The 19,436-nt window shown below is 44.1% G+C and overlaps 1 protein-coding gene across 2 annotated transcripts; it reads left to right on the forward strand.

Moving 5' to 3' along the window:
• Window positions 1-992: 992 nt before the first annotated feature.
• Window positions 993-18,471, forward strand: APOOL (apolipoprotein O like). 2 transcript variants are annotated; one of them, XM_032228462.1, is made up of 9 exons: window positions 993-1,053; window positions 7,533-7,637; window positions 9,818-9,937; window positions 11,432-11,486; window positions 12,562-12,660; window positions 14,975-15,066; window positions 16,082-16,186; window positions 17,030-17,195; window positions 18,031-18,471. In XM_032228462.1, exons 1-9 carry the CDS (start codon window positions 1,042-1,044, stop codon window positions 18,126-18,128), a joined length of 852 nt encoding a protein of 283 aa, XP_032084353.1. In that variant the 5' UTR covers window positions 993-1,041; the 3' UTR covers window positions 18,129-18,471. The 2 variants fall into 2 exon arrangements, with proteins under 2 accessions (XP_032084353.1, XP_032084352.1); XM_032228461.1 differs by having other exon boundaries at window positions 997-1,053; window positions 7,530-7,637.
• Window positions 18,472-19,436: the final 965 nt, after the last annotated feature.

The raw sequence follows: 19,436 nt of genomic DNA on the forward strand, positions 1-19,436 counted from the left end.
ATATGACCACAGACGTGTTTCTTGAACTTTTTGCTGTATGTTAGCCTGGGTTAGATTATTCCGTATCCGCCATATTAAATTTTAAAAATGCGTTCTTGCAAACTTTGTTTTTAATAAAATGTTTTTCATAAAATAACTTTTTTATGAATAGAAATAATTGTGAGAAGACTAACATTGTTTCACACTTTTTTTGCCAGTATTTTCAATATCCCGCAAACAATTATGATTTCGTGGACTTCTGAAATCCTGCCCTCCTTTCCCCCCAGTCCTGGGACAACACTTTAAAAAACACTGGACTACAGCATCCATTACTTGTAGGAACGTGATGGGAGCTGTAGTCAAAATAACAGATTAACAGAGTTGGGAGGGATCTTATAGGTCATCTAGTCCAACCCACTCAAGCAGGAGACCCTATACCATTTCTGACAGATGGCAGTCCAGTCTCTTCTCTTCTTGAAAGTCTCCAGTGATGAAGCCCCCACAACTTCCGAAGACAACTTCTGTCCCATGGGTGGATTGTTCTCACTGTCAGTAAGTTCTTCCTTATTTCCAGGTTGAATCTCTCCTTGGTCAGTTTCCCTCCATTATTCCTTGTCTTATTCATTATTATTAGTCTAACAAGGCTAAGAAACCAAGGAAGGAAACTACCAACAAAACTCATATTCATTTTCACCCCAAACACCTTATTTTAGCCCAGTAGATTTAAATCTTGGCAAGTTTAAAAAGGTGTGGACTCCAACTCCCAGAATTCCCCAGCCTGTACTGTCTAGGAATTCTGGGAGTTGGAGTCCACATTTTTTAAATTTGCCAAGGCTGTAAAAAACTGTTTTAACCCTCCCCACAGGCGTTGAGCCATGCTCCTGGGGGATCATGGGAGCTGTAGTCCCGCGAGGGAAACTGCCGCTCGGGCGCCGCCAAAGGAAAACATCGGTTGACGTCACTCCAACGCCATTTCTCCTCTCCACCAATCCTAGGACGGCTTTCCTACAGCTCCGCCCTCTTCCGGGTTGGACGCCTCCCACGTGAAGAGGTGGAGCCAAAATGGCGGCCAAGGTGAGTGGCTGCGTCGCGCCTCTCCGGGTCTCCAATTTCGGCGACTTTCGAGGCTGCTGGAAGCCGCCTCCCCCTTTTTTTTTAAAACAAATCTTTCCTTCTTTAGTTTCGGGATCCACGACGGGGCCTCCCAGCCTTAAAGGGAGCCGTTTCCCGCTTTTCAACTGAAAACTGGTCCTAGGCTGCAAAGGGTGCCTGAGCATGTGCAGAGTTGCCTTTCCCTGCGAGGGTCTCTGAATCAGCCAGCAGGGCCCCTTTCTCATCTTCGCTCTTCTCTCCCGCCAGCCACGAAATTGGAACTTTGTCCTGCAAAAAAAGAGGCCCCAAAGCGGAGGAGGGGGTGGGAAAGGCGAGTGGACCTCTGAGCGTGTGCAGAGGGATTTGTCCTATGCCTTACCGCAGTCATCGCCACTTCCTTCTCTGAATGGGGGGTGCGAAAGAAATAAGAGCCGCAGGGCAATGGATGAGGAAGCTCAATGGGCAAAGCATCTCTTCCGAAGCTTGCAAGGCTCCATTGATAATTTCTTGTTCGTGCCCATCTCCATATCAGTGTGGAAAGGTGGACATTTGGGGTGTTCCTGAAGATGCTGGGCATCGGAGCATGTGCAGAATGCCCTTCCATCGTGAAATCAGATTTAATAGATTAACAGAGTTGGAAGGGGCCTTATAGGTCATCTAGTCCAACCCAACCGCTCAAGCAGGAGAGAGACCACCATTTCTGACGAATGGCACTCCAATCTCTCCTTGAAAGCTTCCAGTGATGAAGCGCCCACAACTTCCAAAGGCAGCTTCTGTTCCATTGGTTGATTGTTCTCACTGTCAGAAAATGTCTCCTTTTTTCTAGGTTGAATCTCTCTTTGGTCAGTTTCTAACCATTATTCCTTGTCTGGCCTTCGGGTGCTTTGGAAAATAGCTTGTTCCTCCTTCTCTGTGGCAGCCCCTCAAATATTGGAAGACTGCTATCATGTCTTCCCTGATCCTTCTCTTTATTACACTAGCCATGCCCAGTTTCTGCAACAGTTCATCATACATTTTAACCTCCAGTCCCCTCATCATCCTGGTTGCTCTCCTCTACACTCTTTTTAGAGTCTCAACATCTTTTTTATAGTGTGGTGACCAAAACTGTATCCTAGGTGTGATCTTACTAAGGCTTTATAGATTGGTATTAGTACCTCACTTGATCTTAATTGTGTCCCCCTGTTAATGCAATTTAGGGTTGCATTGGCTTTTTTGGCTGCCGCTGCACACAGCTGGTTCCTATTTAGCTGGTTGTCCACTAAGACTTCAAGATCCCTCTCACAGTCACTTCTATTAAGCCTGGTTTCACCCAGTTTAAATGTGTACTTTTGGTGGGTTTTTTAAACCTAAGTGTAGGACTTTACTTTTCTCTACATTGAAAATCCCACTGATGAGGCCTCCAGATGTAACCTAACATCCTTGTGTTTTTTCTGAGATTCCTGGCCAGACGTCTCTCCCTAAGAACTGCAAGAATTCTTTATTGGCCAAGTATGATTGGACGGAATTTGTCTTTGTCCATAAGCTCTCAGTTTACATAAAAGCTATGATAAATCATGAACACTTAGTGATAGTCATAGGATACCAACTAAGCAATCAACATAAATCATACTAGGAAACTAAATAAAACAATATAAATCGTAAAGATACAAGCAACAAAGTGATAGTCATAAGTAAAAAAGGAGATATGTAATAGAAAAGATGAGAAGAAGCATAGTAATACAGTGTTAGTAAATTATTGACAGTTTTGTGGGAATTAGTTATTTAGCAGAGGGATGGCATTCAGGGAAAAACTGTCCTTGTCTCTAGTTGTTCTGGTGTACAGTGCCCTATAGCGTCGTTTTGAGGGTAGAAGTTAATTTATATCCAGGATGCGAGGAGTCTGTAAATATTTCCCATCCCTCTTTTTGACTCTTGCAGTGCACAGGTCCTCAATGGAAGGCAGGTTGGTAGCCATTGTTTTTTCTGCAGTTCTGATTATCCTCTGAAGTCTGTGTCTGTCTTGTTGGGTTGCAGGGCCAAACCAGACAATTATAGAGGTGCAGATGATAGACTCAATAATTCCTAAAAAAACCTAGAACCCTAAATTCCTAAAAAAAACTAGAGCCCTATTAGCAAAACTATTCTGCTAATTTGTTTTAAAACTCCCAAAATTAGTGTTGGACATTCTTGAATCAATACTCCACAAGTTCCTATTTCTGGTGATAAGGTGTTTTTCAAGATGCCATCCTGTGTTTTGAATCTTCCAGGTATCTTCCTTTTGAATCTTTTTTCTCAAACATGCAATTATTTCTTTTAAGTGTCAGTTTTTTCAGCCGCTGCTTATGTCTGACAGGACATCATAATACATTTTAGGTGTACAAACTTTTTTTTTCCTGGTAAAAGATGCATTCCCTTTGTTAATCACTTGGTTTTGTGCAAGACTTAGACTTAAGTCTTTAGCGTTGGTACGGCCTCGCCAATCCCTTCGCTGTAGAGTCGCATGCATCCCGAATCAACGGGATCCATGATTCTAGGCTGAGTACTACTTGAGCTCGCCGGGCCCAAGAGTTGACAGAGCCCCTTCTGTTGGAAAACGGTGGGCACCTCGAGAAGGCAGGGGTTGTCTTGATAATGAGAGGCTATATTTTGCACGTCAATTATCCTTGCCCACCTTTTTGTGCAAGCAGTGGCAAAAAACAAAGAAGAAGAATTAACTTCTTCATATGTGCATGTGCTTGTTGCAAATGCTCTAGAACTTTTGTGGAATCTAGAATGAAATGACAGATCCAAGTAAAATACAGCTGATGCTGTAATATTTGTGTGACGCCCTTCAAGTTGCTGTGATTGACAATAATAGAATAATAATGGGTGGGTGTAGACCAGCGCCCCTCAATCTTTTGGGCACCAGGAACCAATTCTTTGGAAAGAGGTTTTTTCACGGATTAGAGAGGGCATGGATGGGGCTTCGCTTGTTTGTGTGGCCCAGATTCCGGCATGCCACGAACCAGTGCTAGTCCACAGACTGGGGGTTGGGGACCCATAGTGTAAACAACTTGTTTGCCCATACTTTGTTTTAGGTCTCGCTCTTTCGCCTACATTGATTCCCTAATAGATTATTTTAATCAAAAATAAAGAAAGGTCTGCTCCAAAGCCAAGCATTATATGAGCCCTGGTGGTGCAGTGGTTAGAGTGGAGTAAGGCAGGCTCCTTCTGCTGACTGCCGGCTGCCTGCAATTTGGCAGATCGAATCCCACCAGGCTTGAGTTTGACTCAGCCTTCCATCCTTCCAAGGTGGGTAAAATGAGGAGCCAGATTGTTGGGGGCAATAGGCTGACTCTGTAAACCATTTAGAGAGGGCTGTAAAGCACTGTAAAGTGGTATATAAGTCTAAGGGCTATTGCTATTCCTCCCTCCCTCCCTCCCTTCCTTCCTTCCTTGACAGTAGTTAAAATGCAGGCTAACTCTGCCCACAACCAGGAGTTCAATCCTGAGCGGCTCAAGGTTGACTCAGGCTTCCAGCCATCCGAGGTGGGTAAAATGAGGAGCCAGATTGTTGTGGGCAAGAGGCTGGCTCTAAAACCGCTTAGAGGGGGCTGTAAAAGCACTCTAAAGCGGTTTATAAGTCTGAGTGCTATTGCTATTAGCTTTCAGTGTCATTTTGATTTCTGGGAATGCCTCTGGAACACATGGCGTTTTTAGAAAATAAGCATGCTAAATATCTGTAATGTCAGTGAGCGCCAGGGATGACTTCACAACTGGCGAAAGGGGGTGTGAAGGGAAGAAGCTCACAGGCCTCTCTTGACAGAAATACAGGGGTGATGTGAGCTTTCTGTAAAGAGGCAGCGTGGATACTGCCCCACCAGCAATGTTTTTATGGGCTGCCCCACGACAAAGGAAGTTTTCTGCCAGTTAAGCTTTTCTTCTGAGCTTTTAAAAAGAGACTGGACAGCCGTTTGTCTGAAATGGTAAAAGGTCGTGATGGCGAACCCATGGCAGAGCCCTTTCTGCAGGCACGCAAGCTGTCACCCCAGCTCAATTCCACCATGCATGCCTGTGTGCCTCCCGCTGGCCAGCTGGTTTTTGGGTCTGCTGTGTTTGCACGACATGCCCGCACATGTGCAAGGGTGGACGTGTGCAGGGGGGTTATGCACACATGTGCAGCGGTTGCGCAAGCATGGGGGCAGGGCATGCACGAATTGCATTATGGCGCACTTTTGGCACGCCATGACAAAAAGGTTAGCCATCACTGCTATAGGGACTCCTGCTTGAGCAGGGTTCAACCACAAAACCGCACTTGACTAAACAGCGTCCGACTAAACCGCGTAGCTGATGTCATCAACAGGGCAACAACAGCGCGGACACAGAAGCACGCTGTAAACGCTAAACCTAAAATTAACCCCTAAACCTAACCCCCCTAAACCTAACCCTAAACCTAATCCTAACCCTAGCCCTTAACCTAACCCTTAACCTAAACCTTAACCTAACCCTAAAGCTAACCCTAAACCTAACCCTTACCTTAAGTTGAATCGGCTTGCTTTTAAAGCGCCCTTCTTTCTCCGCTCTTGCTGTTGTCGCCCTGTTGATGACGTCAGCGACGCGGTTTAATCGGGCGCGGCTTAGTCGAGTGCGGTTTTGTCGTGCCACGCTTGAGCAGGGGGTTGGACTAGAAGATCTCTTAAGGTCCCTTCCAACTCTGTTGTCCTGTTGGTGGCCGAGCTATTTTCTTTGCCAGCCGAAGAAAATGTTTTTCAGTGATATGTTTCAGGGTAGTTTCTTTTTTCTTTTAATTTCCCTGTCTAATTTATATCATGATTTCAACATTGGAAGTATAATTCTTACACTTTGCAGCTTGCAAATCCTGTTAGTTGCCCCTGAATTGCAATTATGGATAACAGAGCAGCATTATTTAATCATAGCAACTTAATTTAATCTAAGCGAGAGACAGTTAAACAAAATCAAATAATCTCAGTTTTTTATCCGGACCTAATAATATGCCCCTTCCACAGACAGCCTGTCTTGAGTCTTGTGATTTTAATGGGAAAAAAATTTTTTTACATCAATCAGTGTTAAGATAATTGCTTCGAAATAATTGCTGAGCAGTGAAATCTATTACAGGAGCGTTTTGTTAGTCACTGCCCAGTTCCTTTCGGTAGACATCTCAAAGCAATTAGTGTTATTCGTGGAGTGAGCCAATTCCAGCCGTCATGCTACAATTCTTACCATGTAAATAAGATTGAAAATGTATGAAGAAATGAGAAAGTTTAAAAACAAACAAATCAGTGTTGAAGTTTCCAGTCATGTTTCTAATGAACCCCTCACCCCAAAAAAGTAATTTTGCCATTAAAGTGGATTAGACATACGAAGAACAGTTGCTGAAATTGGGTATGGCTCAGTGGTGGGATTCAAATAATTTAACAACCGGTTCTTTGCCCTAATGACTAGCTGGGTGGGCGTGGCTCAGTGGTCATGTGACCGGGTGGGCGTGGCCAACTCAATGTCACTCACGTCGATGGGCGCTTCACCTTAGCTATTACAATGTAATCAGGGTTAACCGGAGAGGCAGTTTCCGCAAGCAGAGCAATACAGATTAGGCTAGAGACAACACCAGAATGTTTCCTTCCTGCCTTCCTTACAGGATTAGCCCTGTAAAGTGGGGGGGGGGAGATTTCTTTCAACAACCTGTTCTCCGAACTGCTTAGAAAGTTAACAACTGGTTCTCCTGAATAGGTGCGAACTGGCTGAATCCCACCACTGGTATGGCTAGTCTAGAGAAAAGAAGGGCTAGAGGTGACATAATAGCAGTTTTTCAGTATTCAAGGGGTTGACACAATGAAGAGGGTGATCAACTTATTTTCCAAAGCACAAGAAGGAAAGACAAGAAACAATGGATGGAAACTGATCAAGGGGAGAAGCAACTTGGAATTAAGGAGAAACTTCCTAACACTGAAGACAATTAGCCACTGGAACAGCTTGCCCTTAGAAATCATGGGCGCTTCATCACTGAAAGAAGAGACTGGACAGTGGCTTGTCTCAAATTCTATAGGGTGTCCTGCTTGAGCAGGGGGCTGGACTAGAAGACCTCCAGGGTCCCTTCCAACTCTATTCTGATTGATTGTTTGATTGATTGAGGTGCAAAGAGAAAATACACTATATTGGCAAAAGTGTTCGCTCACCCACCCACATAATCAGCCTCAGTTGTGAGCGAATACTTTTGCCAATATAGTGTATTTGCTCTGAGCTCCACATAGGCATCAGGAAGGGCATCCGGCCAATAAATGCTCCGCTCCACTCAGTCGCCCCAACTCCACCCCAAAACAAGGGATGAAAGGTTCATTTTTAAAAAAATGGATAAACCAGCCTTCCCAGCTTAAAGAGAGATGTGGGCATAACAGTTTTCTTGGTGTTAGAATGGATGTTGAGGAACAAAAGCTGCTTTCCTGAAGGTATCGAATGTGTCCCTTCATTTCTTCCTCTGACAGCAGGTCACCAAATGGGCAGCTCTTCCTACAGTCCTAGCATGGACTTCTACTCATGCACTTGCTGCAGCCGAAGGAGAACAGAAATCTTGCCGGATTAGAGCACATCAGGTGAGATTCATAAGGTCACTGCGGGTTTCGTGTTGTGTAGCAAAGCTTTCCCTGCGAAGGTTATACTTCAGGAAAAGGGTCTTTATGTAGTAGCCTGGAAATGTGGAATTATGCTCAAAACAAAAAGATTGTGCATCTTTGTTTATTTAGCCATCTGTCAAATAAATATGCATGGTAGATCATTATACAGCAGCCTAAGAGGAAAGTAATACGTAATTAATAAGTAAAAGCAATTAACAAGTAATAAGCTTCTTGTAATGACCTCCTGGAGGCTGAACTCAAGATCACCAAAAGTGATCTTTATAAATATAATATTTCCACCTATTTGGAAAGGTAGAACTTTCCCCATCTGTTTTGGTTTTGGTTGAATTGCATTGGGGAACGAACAGACAAAACATGATTTAATCAGTCTTATTCTCTGTTATGGGCTTCCCCAGCCAGCAATGGCTGTTGCTGAGAATTCTGGGAAATAAGCTCCATACATCTAGAGAGGAGATAAGTTAAATTCATGAAAGGATTTCACTCCTGTTTAGAGCAGCTTTGAATCCCAAAGAGCTACACTGATACTCCTTGGGGGAATTCTTCTCTCCACCCCAGCTCCTAACTCCAGGGTTTCAAGGACCTTTTTGGGAGAATCGTGGCTTGATGGCTTTGCAACTCAATCACTCTAGATTTCTTTTTATTTCTTATGAAACCAGATAAAAGCACAAAATGTGAAGAAAGAATGGGGAGGAGGGTTGGCTTGTAGTAATTAATTTTGATGGACTTCTGTTAACTCCAGAACCTATAGCAGATCAGGATGGGTCAATGATTGGCATTCCCTATTCCTAGCTTAGTAATGCGGGAAAAAAACAACCAGTAGGTCTCTTTGGGGAGGGATGAAAACAGTGACTCGGTTTGGAAGGGTGGTGATATGGAAGACCCATTTAAATGATTTAGAATAGGAGGAGAGACGAAGTCAAGTGAGGAAGCAGCCTAGAATCCTTACATTCCCACAAAAAATCCCAGTTGAATCCCTCTTAAGTTCTGTTGACTCTTATCTATTTAGTGCTGACACTTTAGTGCTTGGCTAGACTCTTGTGTATAAAGATAAAGGTTCCCCTCGCACATATGTGCTAGTCGTTCCTGACTCTAGGGGACTCATCTCCGCTTCAAAGCCAAAGAGCCAGTGCTGTCCAGACGTATCTGTGGTCATATGGCCGGCATGACTAAACGTCAAAGGCACACGGAACGCATTTCCCTTCCCACCAAAGTGGTCCCTTGCATGCTTTCAAACTGCTAGGTTGGCAGAAGCTGGGACAAGTAACGGGAGCTAACTCCATTAGGCGGCGCTAGAGATTCGAACCGTCGAACTGCCGACCTTTCTGATTGACAAGTTCAGCGTCTTAGCCACTGAGCCACCATGTCCCCTCTGAGCCACTGTGTCTCCTCTTGGGTATAGACGTGAGCAATAAATCAGCCTAACTGGAACTTAACATGTGGTCCCGATTCTTCGTGCTTGACAAGAAGCAGATTTGAACACCTCTTATGAGCAATTGCATTGCAATATCTGTGGCCACTTAGTGGTGGAGCACTAGTTCCTTCTTATCAATAACCTCATGGCCAATTCTTGTTGAATGAGGAGCAAAGAAATATCGTGGCACGACAAAACCGCGGTCCACTAAAGCGCGCCCGATTAAAGCGCGTACCTGACGTCATCAGCAGCGCGACAAATACGACCGCAGAGAAAAAAGGGCGCTTTAAAAAGCGCTTTTAAAGCAAGCCGATTCACGTAAAGGTTAGGGTTAGGGTTAGGTTTAGGGTTACGTTAAGGGTTAGGGTTAGGTTTAGGGTTACGTTAAGCGTTAGGGTTAGGGTTACGTTAAGGGTTAGCGTTAGGTTTAGGGTTAGGTTAAGGGTTAGGTTTAGGGTTAGGTTAAGGGTTAGGTTTAGGGTTAGGTTTGGGGGGGTTAGGGTAAGGTTTTAGCGTTAATTTTAACTTTACCGCTCACAGCGTGATGTTTTCGTCGCGCTGTGATGATGTCAGGTACGCGCTTTCGTCGAGTGCGCTTTAGTCTACCGCGGTTTTGTGGTGGAACCAAGAAATATCACTGATAAGGGAAATGGAGTGGAGGCTCGGCGTTCATTTCCGCAGGCAAACCCATGGTCACCGTCTGCCCCTTCCTTTTTTTTCCCCCCAGCTTCCCATTTACAACGCCCCACCTCTGGAATCACGGTACGTTGACGAAAAACCCGGCCGGCTGCAAACCAGGATTTCATCCGTAAGAAAGACAACAAGTTACTACCTAAAGAACTGCAAGGTGAGAACACAAGCAGGCTTCTCGATTTAGGACCAGAAATAATACATTTCAGAAGATTCAGTCACAACCCCGTTGGAGAAGAGAGCGGGGAGAGGGGGGAAGCATGTTGGACATCAAAACAACCGGTGAGATGCAGATTAAATGTCTCTTGGCCACAACTCTTACAAACTTCTTGGGTTTTTGCATTTAAGATGTTTCTCCCTTGTGAATGGAGACGTTCTCAAATAAGTCATTTCCCTATTATTATTATTTTTCGTGCCTATCATTTTGTCCTCTAATTACCGTGATAATCTTGAGCTTGTTGGATAATGACATCTGGTGAGGTGAAGCCAGACTTAACGTTTAATGCAAGATTCCTACCTTGCAAACTGTAAATCTGAGCCGCAGTGGTTAGAGTGCAGTGCTGCAGGCTACTTCTGCTGACTGCCAGCTAACTGCAATTTGGCAGTTCGAATCTCACCAGGCTCCAGGCTGACTCAGCCTCCCATCCTTCCGAGGTTGGTAAAATGAGGACCCAGATTGTTGGGAGCAAATATGCTGACTCTGTAAATTGCTTAGAGAGGACTGTAAAGCACTGTGAAGTAGTATATAAATCTAAGTGCTATGGATATGGATATATGGTAGACATTCTGATTGATAGTTGAATTAATAATTGGAATGAAAGACATTATAACTGTCCATAACATCTTTGATGTAAATGCCAATTCTGTATATTCCAATAACTGAACTGGATATTCAGTTATGAGGCCACTGGTGTACCCCCATGGAAGTTTTGTATATAATTACACAGATTGTGTGCATATGTTTATTTTTCTCTCCTGTTCTCATCATACCCTAAACAAACAAAACCTTGCAAACTGTGATGAAAACTGAAATTGTCCTGCAGATGCATAGCATGGAGATGAAAGAGAGAAGATATGTGTGTATATTGTTCACTACCATATGGTCATTCTTAATTGCTGAGATCTTGGATCGTGATATGAATAAATCTAATAAGTAATGTGCATGCATGGGCACACCAAAACAATAGGGAAGATTCTTACCAGTTTTGGGGTTGTTCCTTTTTGTGATTTTGTAAAAGATTGCAATTTTTTTTGACTTTGTAAGCTGGGAATTCAAAGAATTGTAATCGCAACACATGATTTGCATTAAGTGACATTATTTACCCGATTTTGCCCATGAATACCTGGGGGATGACAAGGGGGAGCAGTGATTGGTGTTGGTGTGTATACAGTGTCATCCCACAAAAGCTGCCACTTCCATCACACACCACAGGTACAAAACATGAAGACAATTTCTCATCACTTTGTCATCCCACGTATGTATCATTTTCTAATTGCAAATCGCATACACTGGGATGGGTTTACACATTGCGTAAAAACAAAGAGTATTTTTTCCCAGCCGTCTCTCCTTTCTATGAAGCTGCCTTCATATTTGCCAGTGGGATTTTTTTTTAAAAAAAACAATGATTTTTTGTTGTTGTTGTTTCTACAGGACGCTTATCTCTTCGTCAAAAAGGGAGTCACGACTTCCCTCCAGTTTGGAAAAGGTGGGCGCATCAATAGAGCACTTTGCACCACCTTCTGTTTTGGGGTACTTATGGTTAGCTTTGCGAGGTAATTAGACCAGACAGGAGGCCCAGCTCTAAACACAGATAGTCCGCGACGTACGACCAGTTTTCCCCATTTTACGACCTTTCTTGCCACAGCCGTTAAGCGAATCACTGCAGTTGTTAAGTTGGTAACACGGTTGTTAAGTGAATCTGGCTTTGCCCCGTGGACATTGCTCATCAGAAAGTTGCAAAAAATGATCACCGCAACTCTACCATAAATATTTGCCAATGTCAACTCGTAACACACTCCTGGCCTGCTCACGACTTGCCGTAGGCAGAAGGGGGGAACTGCCACGACCAGAAGTCCATTCCACACATAACCTTTCTCCAGATGGAATGCCAGGTTACCAGAGCCAGCTGGAGAGGCGGGGTTTCTATAGCCCGCAAAAGTACTCCTTTGGAGAATGTGATTTATGACACATCCTGGAGGGGGAGGGGAAACAGGGTTGTGGTTGGGCCATAAATCACATGGGGCAGAGCTGGCTCCACTCAGGAACTGCTGACATGTTGCTCCTAATAAATCACTGGGTTTCCTTTGAAACTTGGCTCAAGGCTCATGGATTAATTAAGGGATCCGTCCAAACCCTAACAGCCAACTGCCCCACTTTTGATCATGTGATCATTGGGATGCTGCAACAGTTGCGTAAAAAAACGATCATAAATCACTTTTTTCAGTGCCGCTGTAACTTTGAACAGTCATGAAATGAATGGCTGTAAGTCTAGGATTACCTGTACTAACTTTAACTTTATTGTAAGGCTACGTTAACAGATTCTTGCAAGCCTGAAAGTACAATTTTCCACCTGTCTCTTTTACTCCTGAGAAAGTAGAGAGGGTCCTTTCTGAGCTGCTTGCCCTGCCCATATTCCTGTTGTGGGCTCAGCTGCCTCTTATCCATTATGTAGTCCCTAGTCTTCCTTCTGTCTCTCAAGGCCATTCCCATATATCACTACAACTTCTGAAAATAACCAACGAGATAAAGAACTAACCACGATTGTTTTGCTTCTCTTGAAGATGTGTTCTTTTACCTGAAGAATCCTCCCCCAGAATTTCTCCCTAAAGTTGGTGTGATCACAGTTTCAGGACTGACCGGAATAATCCTAGCCAGGAAAGGTAAGATAATGCTTATTGTTACAACACTACAATTATGGGGAAGGAAGCTACTCCAGATGATAAGAAAAACTGCACTTACTTATTAGAGTGATCTCTGTTGCTGTGTTCAATTTATTCTTAACCTACAGCCAGTATCTGCAGGGGTGTGGTTAACAATAGTCTAGATGGCAACTGTGAAGGTGTGATGGTAGCTCTGCCCTCTATGTGATGGGCACAACTTGGATTACAGTATCACGGCTCCATCTTGGCTTTTTTTGACCGTGCTGTGGGGATACCCCACTCCAGACTAAGTTAATCATTTTACCTACAGCTTTTAAAGCTGCAGCTGTGGACAAAAAGAAAATATGCAGCTGCTTTAAAGAGTTGCCAGCAAATATTATAGGTTCAAACCCCCGTGACCCGACAATTGCGCGATAGACATAAGTGCGCTGACAAAATAGCGCCGATTAAAACACGACGTCAAAATAGCGACGACAAAAGCGCGATGACAAGCTCAATAAAGCACAATTAAATCGAAAAAAGGTTAGGGTTAGGGTTTTATTTATTTATTTAATTAGTTTGTATGCCGCCCACTCTCGAGAGACTCAGAGCGGCTTACAGGTAAAAAAGGAAGGGGAGGACATACAAAGAACAAACAACATTAAAAAATCCACAACATTCACAACTTAGAGTGGGGCTGGACAAAATCAACAGCTCCAGGCCTGCCGGAACAGCCAGGTCTTGGTCGCTTTGCGGAAGGGTAGGAAGGATCCGGATCTCAACAGGGAGATCGTTCCATAGGGCCGGAGCAGCCACGGAAAAGGCCCTCCTCCGGGGAGTCGCCAGCCGACATTGACCGGCAGATGGAATCCGGAGGAGGCCTAGTCTGTGCGATCTTATAGGCCTCTGGGAGGTAACTGGCAGGAGGCGGTCTCTCAGGTAGCCAGGTCCGATACCATGTAGGGCTTTAAAAGTAACGACTAGCACCTTGAAGCGTGTCCGGAGACCAATGGGAAGCCAGTGCAGCTCGCGGAGGATAGGTGTAATGTGGGTGTACCTAGGTACACCCACTATCGCTCGCGCGGCTGCGTTCTGGACTAACTGAAGTCTTCGAACACTCTTCAGGGGCAGCCCCATGTAGAGCGCGTTACAGTAATCCAGTCTTGAGGTGACGAGGGCGTGAGTGACCATCCGAAGGGCCTCCCGGTCCAGATAGGGTCGCAACTGGTGCACCAGGCGAACCTGGGCAAAGCCCCCCTGGTCACAGCCAACAAGTGATGTTCCAACGTCAGCTGTGGATCCAGGAGGACTCCCAAATTGCGAACCATCTCTGAGGGGCGTATAATTTCATCCCCCAGGCTGTCGCGATTTTGTCGGCGCGCTATTGTCGAAAATCAAATAGCGATTTTGACAGCACTCCTTTGTCCATCGCGGTTTTGTCGGCACGCATATGTCTATCATGCATTTGTCGGTGAACCTCAAACCCCTGCTTCAAAAATACCATTGTACTTCCATATCCTAAGCACTGCACAGCTACTGAATCTTCAGCGAATGGAATGTGCTCAATTAGTTCTCAAGTAGTGTTGGCTTGGTTAATTTTTGGCGGCTGAGCCTGATGTGCAAACCTAGACAACTTGTTCCGACCCAGCCTTCACAGGTAACGATAAGCTGTTTATTCGTGAGTGAAACACACCCCTTTTTTAATAACAGGGCAGTATCCGTCTTTTATTCACAGGGCTAAAAAAAAAATCGAACGTAATTAGTCCCAACAAACCTGGGTTTAGCCAAGGAATCTGAAGTGTACTAGAAACGAACAGTTGTCTGTGACAACTGGCCCCTCCCAAACCCCTCCTATTTATTTCCCAGCCAGGGAAGGGATTGGCTAGCATCCACATCTGCTTTTCCCTGAGAGCCGGCTTATTGTTTTCCTTTGCTCTCCTCTCCTTTCCTCTCTGCATATACGCGCACCTGGGATGGGGGCCAATCTGTTCCTCCCCCTCACTCAGTTCAAACCCGGAAGACAGCTGCCTCCCCACCTGGGGGAGGATGGAAGGCCCCTGGCTCTGCCTTTGTCCCCGATGCTGTTTCCTTATCGGAACCTTCCAAAGTCTCTGAAGTTGGCCCAGGCCATCCCTCAAGCTCCTCTTGGTCAAACTCTGCCACTAGCTCTGCTGGCAGCCGACGGGTCACAACGCAACTTGGCCAGTGAATGTACTCTAGGAAAGCACGCCAATTATGTAGTGAAATCAATGAATTATGAGGACACAGGCCTTGAAACTTCATGTTGCAGTTAGTGGTGCTCTGTGTATTCTCACTTGGGCTTTGTTTCTCGCAGGATCTCGGTTCAAGAAAATCGCCTATCCCGTGTGCCTTGGTTCACTAGGTGTATCTCTTTGCTACCCAGCACAGTCGGTGATTGTTGCTAAGGTAAATTTCTCTTAAAGTTCATATTTAGGGGAGATAGATAGATAGATAGATAGATAGATAGATAGATAGATAGATAGATAGATAGATAGATAGATAGATAGATAGACAGACAGACAGACAGACAGACAGACAGACAGACAGACAGACAGACAATTGGATGGATGGATGGATGGATGATAGATAGATAGATAGATAGATAGATAGATAGATAGATAGATAGATAGATAGATAGATAGATAGATGATACCATATTTTTTGGAGTATAAGATACACCAAGGTTTTGAAGAGGCAAATTAAAAAAAAAGTTTTTGCACTCTGCAGACCTCCCCAAAACAGCCAGTTTTCTGCAAAAACGGACCCGTTTTTTTTCCCCTAAAAAAAAAAAACATGAATAGCCTTTAGGAAGCTTGCAGAGTGCTCCTGGGGAGTGGGGTGGGCCAAAACAAGCAAAAAACGGCCCATTTTTTTGTCCAAAAAATTGTATGCATAGCCTTTAGTAGGCTGCAGAGTACTCCTAGGGGCTGGGGGGGGGCAAAATTGAGCAAAAAATTGCTCTTTTTCTGCCCTCCCCAGCCCCCAGGAGCACTCTGCAAGGCTCCTAGAGGCTATGCACGGCCATTTTGGTGAAGGGGTGGGGTTTCGGGAGGCAAAAAATGCTGTATTCAGTGTATAAGATGCACCCAGATTTTCAGGCTCTTTTTTGAGGAGAAAAAGGTGCACCTTATACTCTGAAAAATATGGGATGGATGGATGGATGGATGGATAGATGATAGATGATAGATAGATAGATAGATAGATAGATAGATAGATAGATAGATAGATAGATAGATAGATAGATAGATAGATAGATAGATAGATATTAAACTCCAGGGGCCAAATTTCAAGTAGACTGTTATTCAGAATTAGGAAGTTTTTCTTCCACTCTCCGAATTGTCCTATTCATTAAAAAAAAAAAAGGAAAATCAACACCTTGTGTCTGTTGTTGACTTGAATAACACATTTCATGCTAAACCAGGTTACAGGTAGCAAAGTTTATACTGCAAGTCATAAGACGTATACAGCTGTAGGATCACTCTGGACCAAAAAACCTGCAGAAGTTGCCCAGGAAAAAGATACTCAGGTATGTCCTTTTCCAAGAATAGCAAGAGTTTTGATATGTTTTAAAACATCAACATTTTGCATCTGTTTAAATGATATAATTAACTGCATTTCTATAATTGCCCATTGTAAAGAGGCCCTAAGGTAGAGCTTAATGTTAGTTATCTATACATGAAGTTCTTGATGCTCCTGAATTTGGTGGCTTGCTTGCAGATGTTTCATTACCCAACTAGGTAACTAACCTCATAAGCAATAAATTATACCCTAAATCTTGACAACTTTAAGATGTGTGAACTTCAACTCCCTAGAATTAAACTAGGGACTCAGTAAAGATTTTTTTTTTTAAGTTGCCTATTTCATAGTTGGCTGCCAATTCTTTCTTACCACAAGTGACCAGATATGAAGCTGCTTTTAAAATCTGGCCCAGGTCCATTGCCTTTATCTCTATTTGTATTTTGTATTAAGGGTGGGAAAATCTTAAATAAAATACATATTACAAAAATTAAAATCTGGCCCAGGTCTTTCTCGTGCTGGCATTTGATGACTTCTAATAAGAATTCTGAGCTAAAGCAGAAATATTTTGGCCAATGTCTATGGAGCTTCTCAGTCATCCAGGTCATGGTTGTCCCAAAGGTGCTTTTTATAAGAGGCAACTGGACTTACTGGTTTTTCTTTGGAAGACGTTTTGCTTCTCATCCAAGAAGCTTCTTCAGAAAGTCCAGTTGCCTCTTGAAAAAGAAACATTGGCTAATGCTTTTATTAAAATCAGTCCCTTTTTGGAAGCCACGCTGTTTAATTAGAATAGACTTCCCAGCCAAGATATCCTTCTGGATATGCCATAATTCCGTCTCTTTTTCAAGTACAGGAAGCTTCACGAGTCAGTCATAGCCTCCCAAAAGCTCAGGAGGCTTCTGTAAAATCAGAGGACAAGGCAGAAACTTCAGAGAAACTGACCCAGAGGGAGAGGTCAGAGGTGCACAAAGATTATGAGACTTCGATGGGCGAAACGAAGGCGCCAAATGTCAGGACAGGTGAGATGTTTCTAATTGCCATCACAGACTTTTCACAACTCTGGATCTGCAATTCCCAAATTGGATGATAGTTCATGCAGATTTTTGGGTAAGGGAGGTTGTTTTAAACACATGTGAAAGGCAGCTGGTTAGTGCAGGCTGTATTGGTTGTGGCCCGCCAGTGGCCAGTCACGAACAAATCTTCACACTAAACAAACTAATTGTCTCCTGCAAACTCTCCTCCCCTTTCGCTCCTCTTTTATTCCCTATGGGCAGGGGGGCATTCACCGTCCACCTGTGCCTTTACTCCCGAGTTGATCCTTGTTCTTTAACTGTTCCCTTCTCCTGGCAGCTCGGTATATGCACACACTGGGAACAGGCTGCAGCTGTTCTTCTGCCCCACTGATCTCTGACTCCGAAGGCAGCTGATAACTCTCGGACGGCCCTGGCCCCGTCTCTGCCTCTGACGCAGAGCCTTCATCAGAGCCTTCCCCAGGCTCCAGGACTGGCCCATGTTCCTCCCCAACCTCCTCATTATCTGAGTCTGCCACCAGCTCTGCTGGCAGGCCACAACATAAATAAACCTCAGGAGCCGGGGTGAAATTCAGCAGGTTCTGACAGGTTCTGAAGAACCAGTAGCAGAAATTTTGAGTAGTTCAGAGAATCGGCACATACTACCTCTGGCTTGCCCCAGAGTGGGATGCAAATGGAAATTTTGCAGTATCCTTCCCCTGCCACGCCCACCAACCCACGCCCACAGAACCAGTAGTAGAAAAAATTGAATTTCACCTCTGCTCAGGAGCCTCTCCCTGATTCCAGAAATGCTTGTCCTAACATCTTTGTGTATATTTGGCAGATGTATTGAAGGTGCCCAAGTTCAAAACAGATGCCAGCCTCATGGACTATGGGCAGGCCAGCCCAGAAGATGCAGATCTGTACAGCAAGAGAAGCTAATAACCTCCAGTTTTCCTCACGGGACTTTGAAAACAGGTGTGGAAGCCCTATGCAATTTGCTCGCGGTCTGCATGGTGATAACGAAGTCAGGTAGCTTCTTAACTCTCCTTCTCTTGCCAATCTTCCCGTGCAATCCTTAAAATCTTTTTCTACTCGTTAGTGCCACTTCGTATTTTCAACTGGTTGAAAGCATAATTGGCCTCTGGGTGTAAAAAAAAAGCCAAGAAGCTTCTCAAGAGATCCTTGCTGCCAAATTAGTGAATAGTGTAAATAACAAAGGATACCACGCTGCTTCTAATAAAAAAAAACCTGCAATAATAATAATAAGAGAATTTAAACCACATTTTGTTTTGCGTTTCTTTCTAATCCCTGAGCTACTCAGAAACTGTGCCTGTTTTAGTAATCTGCAGAAAGATGAGGACCAGGAATGTTTTAAGCCTGTAGAATCGATGGTGCAACTTTCAATCCATAAAAGATCAACGATATAGTTCTGTGTGCATGACTTTAATGAGTATGTTTCCCACACATCATGTGTGCAATATCAAAGGCCTGGAAATGAAACCATATGAAGAACGGCTGCAGGATTTGGGCTTGGCTAGTCTAAACAAAATAAGAATTAGGGGTGACGTGGTAGCAGTATTCCAGTATTTGAGAAGCTGCCACAAAGAAGAAAGGGTCAAATTATTCTTCAAAGCACTGGAGGGCAGAAGAAGAAACAATGGTTGGAAGGTGATCAAGGAGAGAAGCAACCTAGAATTAAGGAGAAATTTCCTGACAGTGAGAACAATTAATCAGTGGAACAGCCTGCCTCCAGAAATCGTGGGCGCTCCATCAGTGGAAGTTTTTAAGAAGAAACTAGACAGCCACTTAACTGAAATAGTACAGATTCTCCTGCTTGAGCAGGGGGCTGAACTAGAAGACCACCAAGGTCCCTCCCAGCTCATTCATTCTATTCTATTCCTTTATAAAGAGAGATATTAGGCTGTCTAGAGGTATAACATCCACGATGTTCAGCTTATGGAACTAGCATTTATGGAGTAGGATTGACTTCTTGATCAATCTCCCATTTCCAAGATGCTTTTTAGGAGTGCGCTCCCAAACTATTTTGTTTCTCACGAATGAAGGTAAATATATTGTACATGTTCCAGGATAACGTCACAGGATCCAATCTGTGTGGGTCAGGTGGTTTTCGGATTTCTCCCAAGCTGACCCCTGTAGATGCTAATGAACTTCTGCCTTTAGTCAAGGAGCCCTCAACAACCAAGAGAGCCCATCTAATGTGCCCATGTACCGTATTTTTCGGATTAT

This window comes from Thamnophis elegans, chromosome 12 (genome assembly GCF_009769535.1).
Source record: "Thamnophis elegans isolate rThaEle1 chromosome 12, rThaEle1.pri, whole genome shotgun sequence".
NCBI classification, from domain to species: Eukaryota; Metazoa; Chordata; class Lepidosauria; order Squamata; family Colubridae; genus Thamnophis; species Thamnophis elegans.